Genomic DNA, 11,714 nt, shown 5'->3' on the forward strand with positions numbered 1-11,714 from the left:
TCAATTGATGTCCTTCGCTCAAATGCGCAGAAACAACGAGATGACAATGACACAACGGAGATATCAATTGATGTCCTTCGCTCAAATGCGCAGAAACAACGAGATGACAATGACACAATCTTCTCATTCCACAGTGGACCGCAACTGGCCAGCCAACTGGATTTGCAATCAAAGATCAAGCGTTTTAAAAATAACAGAAGTGAACACTGCATATCAAAAGTCTACACACCCTTGTTCAAATGCTATACCAAAAATGTTTCCTTTTCTATTAAGGTGTCAATCATTTTATTTATTCATTTATTTATCTGACAAGTCTTGAGCCAACAGAGACTCAATTCTAAATTCAGACAAAGCGGAAACGGCAACATAGTTGTGAAGACAGGTGCGGAACGGGTGGCCGCCTCCTCGTTCTGCGTCTCTTCCTACACGTCGAGCGCTAATTAAGAGGTGTGGCTAATCTCGCGCACTCACTCAATCCCTTGCGTTTGCGGATTACAGCTCACAGCATGCGTTTCCGTTATCGTGGCTCACATACGTGCACGCCCCCACACACACACGCCCGCGGAAAGCACATGCGCGCGCACGATGAATTGTTTATGTGCTAAAACGGGACTGCGTCTGGTATGACACCTTCAGGCTTTATTTGCATCTCTAATTAGCACACAGTGATGATGCAGTGCAGGCTGACATGCTCGCTAATGGGCTTTGCTTTCTTTGGATAATTCAACTAGGGTGCACGCACGCGCGCGCACACACGCACACAGTCAATGGTGGGGAAATGTTTGCGGATGCGACGTGGAGAGCTTCCTTCCACGCCGAGGGACGGTGTCACTTGCAGTTGACGCTTGTTTGCAAACTAGTGGCTCATTACACTCTAAAAACTGCTGGCTCAAAAAATACCCAATTAGGGTTCAAATTTGTTTGAACAAAGCAAACCCCAAAATTGAGTTTGTTTGATTTTTTTTTCAGGGGGGGGGACCCAAAGTTTTCAAACTTCCTGGATCGGTCCAATTCTTAACCCGGCAGTTTTGAGCGTTTGAAGTTTTTTGAAGACGACTTAAGGAGTTAAAAGTGGGTCGAAACCCCACGTTAGGGTTTCAAATCAACAGTTGTGAGTGCAGCAATTTGATTGGCGGACACACAAGGGGAAGCAAAGTGAACAGACTGAACGGAACCACTTGCAGGAATCACTTTAAGGGCCGGCTGGCCGCGCTGCCGCTTTGGAGGTGCGTGAAAGCGGCCTGCCGCCACTCCAAGCCATCACGGCCCACAAGAGGCAGAAATCAAACGCTCTCCATCTCTTCATGGAGCTTCTTTGCACTATTGGATGGATCCATCGCAACACAGCTTCTGAGACCTCATTAGAATTGTTTACACTTTTTTAAAATTTGTAGTTTTTAATTATATAATATACTTATAATTTTTTGTTTATATATTTATATGTGTATATATTTATTTATATTTGTATTATTTATTTGTACATTCATGCCACATAAAAGTGCTTTTTGTTGTCCGGGCATCACCTCGCGAGGTCGAATGGAAGGGATTCGCCGCCTCCCGCCAAAACCCTTTCAGGGTGACGAATGACGAGATAATAAGGTGGATGTCAGACCTTCTTTCGATAGCTGCTGCTGCTGCTGCGATGGCGGCGGTGGTGCATGCAAGAACGCCATCATTGTGTTTGAGTCATTGTTAGTGATTTCAAGGGGAAGCGAAGTCAAGCATTTGCTTGGCAGTCACATGTTCCAAAACAGCGGCGGCGACGGATAACACAGATCAGGAGCGTTAATGCGTGCATGTACAATCCAATCTTTAATTCCCAACTTGTCTGTCTTTAATCACACCAGCAGACTTCCTCTGATACAGGTGAGAAAAATCAATCCATCGGCGTAAAGCGGAACAATTGCTTCACAACATGGCAGCAAAAACAAAAAACAGCGCTCATGTTCACGGACAACAAACATTTTGCATTGGCCAGGCGGGGAAACTGCAAAGTCAGAGTGAAGCCAGCAAAGTGAGATTTGAAGTCAGGCTTTGAGGGTTCAAAGCCAGAGTCACAGTATGGCTTTCAAGACAGAGTGTCTGCTTTCAAACAAACAAACAAAAACAAAAAATGATGTGCTTCGGGCCGCCCATTGCCACGCGCATTTCTTTCGACTTGAGCGTATTTGTCAGCGTTTGACAGTCTCCCGGTGTCGTCCTCCCGCTTGGAGTTTGCACAAAGCCTCCCATTGATGACTCGCCGAGCGGACGTCCGTCAAACTAGCCGACAAGCAGCAATGTTGGAAATTGATTGAATATACATTTACTACAACATTAAATGGCCACACAATTAGCCGAATTACTTTGACAAATTTGAATATAAATGGATTCAAATGATTTGGTTTAATTTTCCCGGGGTCCTTCAAAAAAAACATCTTGAGATTTTTGTCAGATTTGAGCCACTCATACCAAACAATAGGCAATACATAGATCTATCTTTTACTTACAGTGCACCTCCCTCCAAAAGTCAAAGCCAATTGCGGTCTCCTTCATGTTCTCTCTTGACAAAGAAAGTGACTGTTTGAGAGGCTTGCCCAGCAGCAGTACATAAAGATACACAGTGCGCAATAAATTAATGCTATAGCTTTTTCGAGCCGGTGGCCTTCTTGTTTATTATGCATTCACTTTCTCTACACCACTGACTTTATTTTCCCATTTGCGCTGTCAGAGCAGTGGAAATGCTAACAGTGCAGCTTTAAGACTTGAACACTGCAAGCTATAGATTTGATTGGCTTTCCATTACTTGCATTATATTCACATTTTAGAGGCACGCCTCTCCTCTGACTCGCCGTATTATTGTCAACATGACAAATACCGCCACTGTAGGGAGAGGAAAGAAAGAAAAAAAGAAAATCAATCAATGCAACCAAAAAAAAAAAAAGTTAAGACGCGCATGTCGGTCGGCATCCAATCGCCTCGAAATTGAATCCCGCCGTGTCGTGCGTGTAAGCATAAACCAAGAAGGCCTCTGATGGATCTTCTTGAAATTAATCTGCAGTTAAGTATTGCATAGTGGCTCTCTTATGGGCCCGCGCCAACTATAAAAGCCGGCGCGGCTATTGTCTCCCGTTCCTGGAGGACGACGGACGAGAAAAAGCTGCAAATCAGCTGCGTCGTTAAGCAGCTAAAGGAGGGCGCCGCTCTTTCAATTCAATTAAAATGGAGGAAAGAAAGCACAAGAACAGCCGGCGGGTCACGTGACCAAACATACAAAGCCCACAGATAACATCACACATGCGCAATGTGTATACTTAATACTGGCCGCTTTGAATTCCAAACTGTGTAGATTTCCACAACGCTGCAATTAAGTAAATCGTCAGTGGTGTTCAATTCAAGATGGCCGACACGCTTGGTGTGTTTTTTGCTTTAACGACGCTGCTGACTATTCTCACTGTTGCATATCACGCCAAATTCAATCATCCACTTCAGTATTGTTGGTGTGTTTTTTTTAATAATTTTACATACAAAAAAGTTATTTGCACTTCCTATGTTGAACATCACATGGGAGACGTTTCTCAGCAAAGTTATAGAACACAAATTGTAAGCCAGCATAAGAATAGCAAAACGCCTCCTTATTGTTCTAAAAAAAAAAAAAAAAAAAATTAGGCCGCCAAGCCCTTTTATCAGCTTTTTGTTATTTTGTTGTGTTTTTTATCGGGTGGAGATAAGCGCCGGGCAGACTTACGAGCTCTTTGCCGCTTTGCGGAGTGTAGTGATTTGCTTTGCACGCAGCGCCGGACTATTAAATCATCCATCTTTGCCTTTTCTGACCATCTGCTGTGCAAACAGCCTGCGGGTCACACAACACAGTCGCTGCAAAAATGTTACTCCATTGCTGCTTGTCAGCAAGAGCAAGGCTCCACGTCCCGACCACAACGAGGATGCGCACGGTCTTGCTTGCTTGCTGCGTGTTAATGATTTAGAATTACAGTCCAAGACTGCCTTGAAGAAATTGTTACATTTCTTCATTATTTATTTATTTATGATATATTTTCAAAATGATTATTTATTTATTTATATTTTTTATGTATTTATTTATCGTTATTATTCCATTATTCTTAATTATTAATAATTATTTTATCTATTATTTATTATTTATGGTTTGTGCCTTCTTGTTTTTGTTTTGTGTCGCCTACTTGTATGTCTCGTCACCGTGGGATGGAGGAAACGGAATTTCGGTTTCTTTGTGTGTCTTGACATATGAAGGGATTGACAATAAAGCTGACTTTGACTTTTGACTTTGGTCATTTTGGAGAATGACGCCCCAGGAGGCAGTTTCACTTAAGACATTTGTAGGCATGTACTATATCATGACCCACAAAAAAAAAAAGACTCTGTAAATGTTATATAAATAAAATGCAATTTTGGTTTCTTCATCCTGCTCCACCTCTTTGTGGCCTTTACCAAGGGTGCCGACTTTTGCAGTGGCTCACTTGACAGGAACGGGAAAAGGTCAAGCGGCAGACGCTGCATTTCCGTGATGGCATGTCATCGGCCCTCTGGTGCTCGCTTATGCGATCCACGCGGTCAAATCGCACGCTTGCTTTAGGAAGGCCGGAAGGGAGTCAGTCGGGGCTTTTAGCCTAACGCTTGGTGCTCCGACACATGCACGCACGCACAAACACATGATCTCAAACTCACTTAAACACACACACTCATCCACCCTCTCACACACTAAAACAAACAGTTGTGTTAAATCAGGCTACCACTAAATCCCTGACGTGAAAGTGAAAATGAGAGGAAGTGGTGCTGGAGTACAAGGAGAGGGGACGGGGGGTCAACAAGCAAAGGGGTGAGACGGGATTACGGAGATAATGCGAGCAGATGGAGGGAGGTCGCACTAAACTCTCCAAACAGATTAAACGGACGGGGAGTGAGCCACCCGCCCAAAGGCCGAGCGCTCCCCTTCGCACCCGCTCTGGCGCTGTTTACGCTCAAATTTAGGACACCCAGCTGGCTGTAATCCTCAAATACTGCACTCGATATCGAAATGTATTTAGGTATGCGGATTACGGCGGATTAGACGCTCAAATGTGCTTTCTATGCACTCTCTTGTGGAGGCATCAAAATAAATACCAAAAGAAATTGACCCCGAAATGGCACGACGAATGTGGATTTAACCTTAGGGGACCTTCGATGACACTATCGGGGGCCTCTCCAGATCTATTGCGGCGAATACATGAAGCGAGAATAACGAGCACGGCAAAAATGCACTAAAAGCAGAAAATAACCTTTTTTATATTAGATGAATATGAACAAAACGTGGGAAATTTTCTTTATGAATAAACTGGTCCTAATGTCTCGAGTCAATTCATTGTGCGGCTCCTTCTGGGGTGCCCGCCTTGGCCACCAGGGGGTGGTACAATACAGTCATTCAGACAAACGAATAAAGTTCATCACTGCTCTCGCTGACTCAATAAGATGCAATCATTTGTCATTTTTCAGAAGATAAAGAACCTGTGATATTGTCTGTCTACATGAGGTGCTCCAATATTTATCAATGCAAATTTTCTGTCATTGGTGTTTTGCTTTCTGTTAGCATTAGCATCGCAAGTCAGGTCGCTCTTATCATCACTTTTTGACCTCCATAAGACTTGCGCACCACACTTACACCACACAACATCTAATGTTCGACATACTGTATATCTAGTGTGTCATTTTGTACAACTCCAACATCTTTACAGCCCTAAACAAAAACCAGCATTGATTCCAAAGACGATTTGATGAAAGAGGCTCATCTCTGGTGCATTCACTCGACCTTAATAGCACTGGTTGAAATGGAACACTCTCGTCGGGCAGCTCTGAAAAGCAGTTTGACTCACACCAATTTCCATCATTGACGAGGACTCCGCATGTAGCAAAGTAAAGTGCACACTAAAGACCCGCCGCCATCCACAAATCCAAACGGCCGCAGCCAAAAAACATTGAGACTGAATATTAGATAAACATGAACAAAACAAAGGGTGGCGCTATGTTCTCGTTAGCAAAAGCGAGGCTAATTGGCCGGGACGCGGCAAAGCAACAAAATGCCGGATAAGACCGTTTCTTCAATTAAGACCAAATCAGTCACAATCCATGAAAGCAGAAAAAGCTTCGCTGGCAGCGCTAATAAACTGCAATGAGTTCTATTTCACGTTGGACAAATGATAGACAAAAATCTTTAACTTTTTTCCCACAAGCTATGAAACTCAAAATATGATAATCCTGGATGTATTTCATGATGAACTATTTGGATTAGAGGAGGAGAAAGTAGAGAAAATTCACATTCCATTTGTTACTGATTTGTCAGCACAGCACCACTTAGTGGCGAAGGTAAGAACTACAATACAAGAAAGTGCCTGATTGGATAGAACCACAGCTAATCAATCCTTCCACACTGGATTGTAAAGATCTGGATTCAAAATTTCCATCCAGCTAGCATCAAAGAATTAACACTGTGTAGACACTTGACTTTTTGTTCGACATTTTATGGCGACACCTTTTTTCAAATAAAAGGTTCAACAGGGCTGTTAACAGAAATTGTTTCCATTTGCATTTACTTCGGAAAAGGTTTGCTTCTTCTTACATCACATTGCTTTTGGCCAAAAGTGACAGCTTCAAAGCAAAATGGCCGACTTCTTGCTAAATTCAGCCATGACTGCTTGAAACTTTGTCATGTCAAGATAAACGTGTCCACCTCATTTCATGTCAGTCAGTGAGTTGTCTTCAAGATGCAGGCGCTTGCCAAAATGAGTGCGCCAATGCCCACCAAAATTTGCTGCGGAAATTATTATGACTAACATCACGAGAAAAGCAATTGAAGTTGTCTCTACAGTTGGGACTACATTGTTGGCGGAGTTTTGTGATATACTCGAAAACTTTTCTGTGGGCAAATTCTCTGCAGAATTCCATCAAATATGCTCTTACATGTGAGGGACGCTCTTATTAATCCAAGTGTTGCTTCTTTAAATTATTCAACACGATGGTTAGAAAGAGTGTTTTTGTTTGTGCAGCATTCTGCACAAACATGGCAAAATCATGTACATGCATCCATTCCTCCTCACACGCACGCACGCATGGATGGATGGGGGGGGGGGGGTCAAATATTGAAGGGGAAATCAACTTTTAGGGGCAAATGATTATCTCACGCTCAACTGCTCCTCTCTGTTTGTAGCAAAAGAACCAAATTGTCAAACTTTGGTGGTTAAAACACAATGAGCATAAAAAGAAGGAGCCAGGTGTTTCAATCGCAACACAACAACAACACAGGTATACAAAGTCAAATGTCATTCTTGCCAGTTTGGTCAATGCACACATGGAAAGGAAGAAAAAGGTACTCGATTTTGGCCCATTTTCTAACATGCTTTGAATCAAACCTTTCCAGACTTAAGTGTGCCAGTGTCCAATTATTTCTAAATCCGAATCTTACCTGACAATTCTAATCACACTTGAAAATGATAATGAACCGTTTTTATGTTTGAACAAACATCAAAAGGCATGCTACTTCAAAATGATTTAGAAAAATGAATTGGAGGCATGGGGGTGGGGGGGACATTCGGAAGGTGGGGGCTGATGCCTTAATGTCCTTAATTGTTAACTACGTCCATGTATCATCACGAATTCCCAATTTATCACATATAGTCTTCCATACTGAAAATCATCCTTTGACGTTACAATGAAATTGAATTGGGCTTAATGTGTTTTCTGTTAAGGTGTAAAGGTGCGTGCGCATGGGTCCGTGTTAAGGTGGGCATATTTTTGAACGGGGGAGGCACGGAGGGGTCCCCCCCCCCCACCACCACCACCACCGCCAACTACGCCCCTCACTCACCTCGTTTGTCGTGCACTCTGACGATGATCTCCACCAGCGGCTCGGTCTCTCGGTCCAGCCGGCGTGCAATGACAATATCCCCGGTGTCCCTGCCCACGCTGACCGGCGAGCTCTCCGCGTCCATCAGCTCGAAGGCGGCCGCCTGGAAGCGCACCGGGTTCAGGTTCATCACCACCGAGCCGATGCCCGCGTCCTCCGACACGTTGATGAAAAGCGGGCTGCTCTCCGCGTCCTGGACGGACCTGGATGCCCGGGCGGGGGGCGCTTTGTCCCGGGTGGCACGGGGCCATTGGCGAGGGCTGACTTCCACGTTGACGCCTCCGCTGGTGCGAGGCGGCCAGCCTCGGTCCCGCGCGAACACGGTGAACTTGATGGGTCCGTCCCGGCCCAGGATGGAGTCCACCAGGAGGATGTCGCCGCTTTTGGGCACCACGTAGAACGTGCCGTTCTTGGGCATGGCGAAGTAGAAGAGCTCCGCGTTCTTGCCGCTGTCCTCGTCCCGCGCCGTCACCGTGTAGACCACCGTGCGCAGCGGCGTGGCGTCGTCCAGGCTCAGCCTCACGTCGCTGTCCTGGAAGGCTGGCCGGTGGTCGTTGATGTCCAGCACGTCCACTTTGACGGCCGCCGCCTCCCCGCACGAGCCGGCGCAGCACATGCCGATCCCCAGCTCGTATTCAGCCCGCTCCTCCCGGTCCAGAACGTCGCTCGTCCTGAGCAGGATGTGACCGCGGTTGTGGTGCGCCAAGACGCGAAACTTGTCGGCGCCGTCGCCCACGAGGCTCCAGTGCGGCTCGGAGACGCCGGCGCCGCACTGCCGCCGCTGGGAATTCAGCCTCCGCAGCGGCACGCTCAGCCCGTTGACCCGAGAACCCGGCGACGCGTTCTCAAACACATGGCCGTGGAAGAAGGGCACCGGAACCGGCGCGGGCTCCGGCAGCGGCGCAGGCTCCCCGGTCCTGTTGGCGAGCGCGCACGACAGCAAAAACGGCAAAAGACTTCCCCAGATCATGACGAGCGCCTTTCACCAGCACAGCGCCAACTCCACGGAGGCACCCATGGGTGCACTCATCGCACGCCTCCCTCACGGGATGGATGGAGGGAGGAATGGAGGGAGGGAGGGAGGTTGCCTTGGGCCGCTTCAAATCCTCCAATGCCCAAAGAAACTAATTGCAAAGAAACCGAGCGGAGCAGTGAGGCGTCACACTCGAGGATGCACTGTTCTGCTCGGGAGAACTTTGCGCGTCCGCCTCCTCTTCTCCTTCTTTCTCTTCTCCCGCGCTCTCTCAACGGCGCGCGCCCCCGAGAGCGTAAGTGGGGGCTTCTTACATCACTGGGGCGCGCACAGCTCCTCTCGCTGCATCTTCCTGCTCGCAAGCACGCGTGATCAGCCTCGCAATTGACACGGGGCGGCGTGCACGCGCGTGCGCATTTGACAGACATCTATTCATTTTGAGCGCGCGTGTCAATGCGTGCGCGTGGGTGGGTAGGTCATGCGGGGGACCAGACCCCAGCCCCTCGTCACGTTGATCAATGTCCGGCCCTGCACACACCTCCCATCACTCTTGTCCCCAATAACACGTCACTTGAGTGGATTAAAATAATTCCGAAATCGATTCACTAAAGTGCTTCTGGCTGCTGCTTGCTTGCTGGCTGGCTGGCTGGCTGCGTGTGTGCGCGCGCGGAGTGAGGAAAATAAAGGCCTGCAGGGTGACAGTCAAGTGGTGGAAGTGGTTTAGTAAAATGTAAAACAATCTCTTGCCATTAAGAGTTTAAAATGAAGGTTTGAAGTCAGCGCTAGGGTTTCAAAGTATATAGTAAGAAGCATGCCCAAAGTGAACCGTCCAATTATGAGAATCAAAGAGAAAACAATGACGTGCTCCACATAAACTTCAAATAATGTTCAACCCAAATGTAATTTTCATCTCATTTTTAGTAGACCCCAAGATGAGTGTGCGGTAAAATTCTGGCCCTCTGACAAATTGAGTTGGTGAGCCAGGTTTGAAGTCCGGTGCAACCAGAGTTTGGGTCGGGTGGTTGCAGTCAAATGAATTGGCTGATGTTCAAAGTCGGCCTGCAGCGTGTAATCTTGCGAGGAACATGCTGATTTTCAAAAAAAATGGATTTCATGAATGTCATTTGTCAAGTGGATGCGTTGAGACCTTCCCGATCAGATCAAGTTGAATTTTTCAATTTGCTCTCACAGCCTTTTGTTTGCATGACACTTTTTATCTGAGACCTTCTGCCGACTGGAGCGTCACTCTCAAAATAAAGCCACGCTTGCTCACGACGACGTCAAACATGCGACGGGCGGGGCATTGACACTCAATAGGCATCTTCCGGCATGGTTCTGAACGATTGGGGCCCGCCCCACAAACACGCCGCCCGGCCTCGCTTGCGGTTCCATTCATCTCCGTCCTCCTCCTCTCATCAGGCCGGCAAATCTCGATTAGGCAATTAACGCCTCCCTCCGCACGCCCACCTTCCCAATCAGAGCGCGTGTCCCCCGTATCGAGTGAGGCCAAGTGGGGAAGGAGGAATGGCTTCATTATCCGCGCGCACGCTAGCACCTGCGGCGCCACACGGCTACCGAGGGAAATATCTGCGCATAAAACAGACGAGCGAGGGGGCGGACGAGCAAAGTGGGCACGTTGCGAGCCACGACGTGACTGACGACACCAGAGCTATTTTTTGACCCACTACCTCACAGGTGTCAAACACAAGGCCCGGGGGCCAGATACGGCCCGCCACGTCATTTTATGTGGCCCGCCAAGACAAATTGCGCATCAAATTCGTGTGTCATGACTAGAATTGCAAATTGTCCTCACTTTTAATATCTTTTTTTTTTTTAAATATTTGACCAGTTTTTACTCCTCTGATTTGAAAACGAGTTATTTGTCTGTTTGTTTTGTCGCTTTTACTGTATATAATGAGGTGCTCAAACATTTAATTGGGTTGACAGTCATAATGGCCCTCCGAAAGAAGCTATGACTACAATGCAGCCCGCAAAAAAAATGAGTTTGACTCCCCTGCACTACATTAACAAGTACGTGACATTTGCATCGCATTACATACTAGCTAGGTAGGCTATTGCACTGGCAATGTGACCTACTACATTATCCACTGTATGAGCTACGAGTTCTACTTCACTCGCTACTTAACCTTTGGTGACCTATCACACGCTACTATGTAGCCTAGCAACTCATTGAGCTAGTAAATGAGCAACTTTCAGGGGTGTCAAATTCATTTTTGTCACGGGCCGCATCGTAGTCACAGTTTCCTTATGACTGTCAACCCAAATAAATGTAGGAACGCCTCACATTATATATATATATATATATATATATAGTATAAGATACAAACAAACTGACAAATTCTTCATTTTCAAATCAAACTAGTGGAAACTTTGCAAATGTTTAAAAAAAGATGATTTTTAAAAGTGAAGACAATTTGTAATTTGAGTAATGACATACATTTGATGCACAATTTGTCTTTGCGGGCCACAGAAAATGATGTGGCGGGCCGTATCTGGCCCCCGGGCCTTGAGTTTGACAGCAGCGAACTACATAATCTACGATCTGACCCCCGCAAGCTCGTATGGGACCTGCACCTGTGAGTTTGACTTTGCGACCTACTTGATGAACTAAAAAGTGAGCCGCTGTGTGCCGTGCACGACCGACCAAATCGGCGACGTGACCTGAGGGGGACAAATGACGTGATTATCCAGACGTATAGTCTCACCTGCAGCACAGCAGCAGCTACCGAGGGAAATATGTCGGGAGAAAACAAAGGAGGCGGCGGAGACGTTCGGCTGGGCTTTGCGCTGGAGCCGATTGGATGATTGTTGCGGATCAGAATGTGGAAA

The 11,714-nt window shown here is 46.6% G+C and overlaps 1 protein-coding gene across 1 annotated transcript in view; it reads right to left on the reverse strand.

Moving 5' to 3' along the window:
* The window catches only part of si:ch211-186j3.6 (neural-cadherin), a 106,929-nt gene extending 97,626 nt beyond the window's left edge, over nt 1-9,303 (reverse strand). Inside the window, exon 1 of the mRNA XM_037246953.1 lies at nt 7,853-9,303. Coding sequence (XP_037102848.1) covers nt 7,853-8,861 — 1,009 coding nt within the window. The 5' untranslated portion in view covers nt 8,862-9,303. The remainder of the gene's footprint in view (nt 1-7,852) is intronic.
* Nucleotides 9,304-11,714: the final 2,411 nt, after the last annotated feature.

Source organism: Syngnathus acus, chromosome 3 (assembly GCF_901709675.1).
Source record: "Syngnathus acus chromosome 3, fSynAcu1.2, whole genome shotgun sequence".
In the NCBI taxonomy this organism is placed as follows: Eukaryota; Metazoa; Chordata; class Actinopteri; order Syngnathiformes; family Syngnathidae; genus Syngnathus; species Syngnathus acus.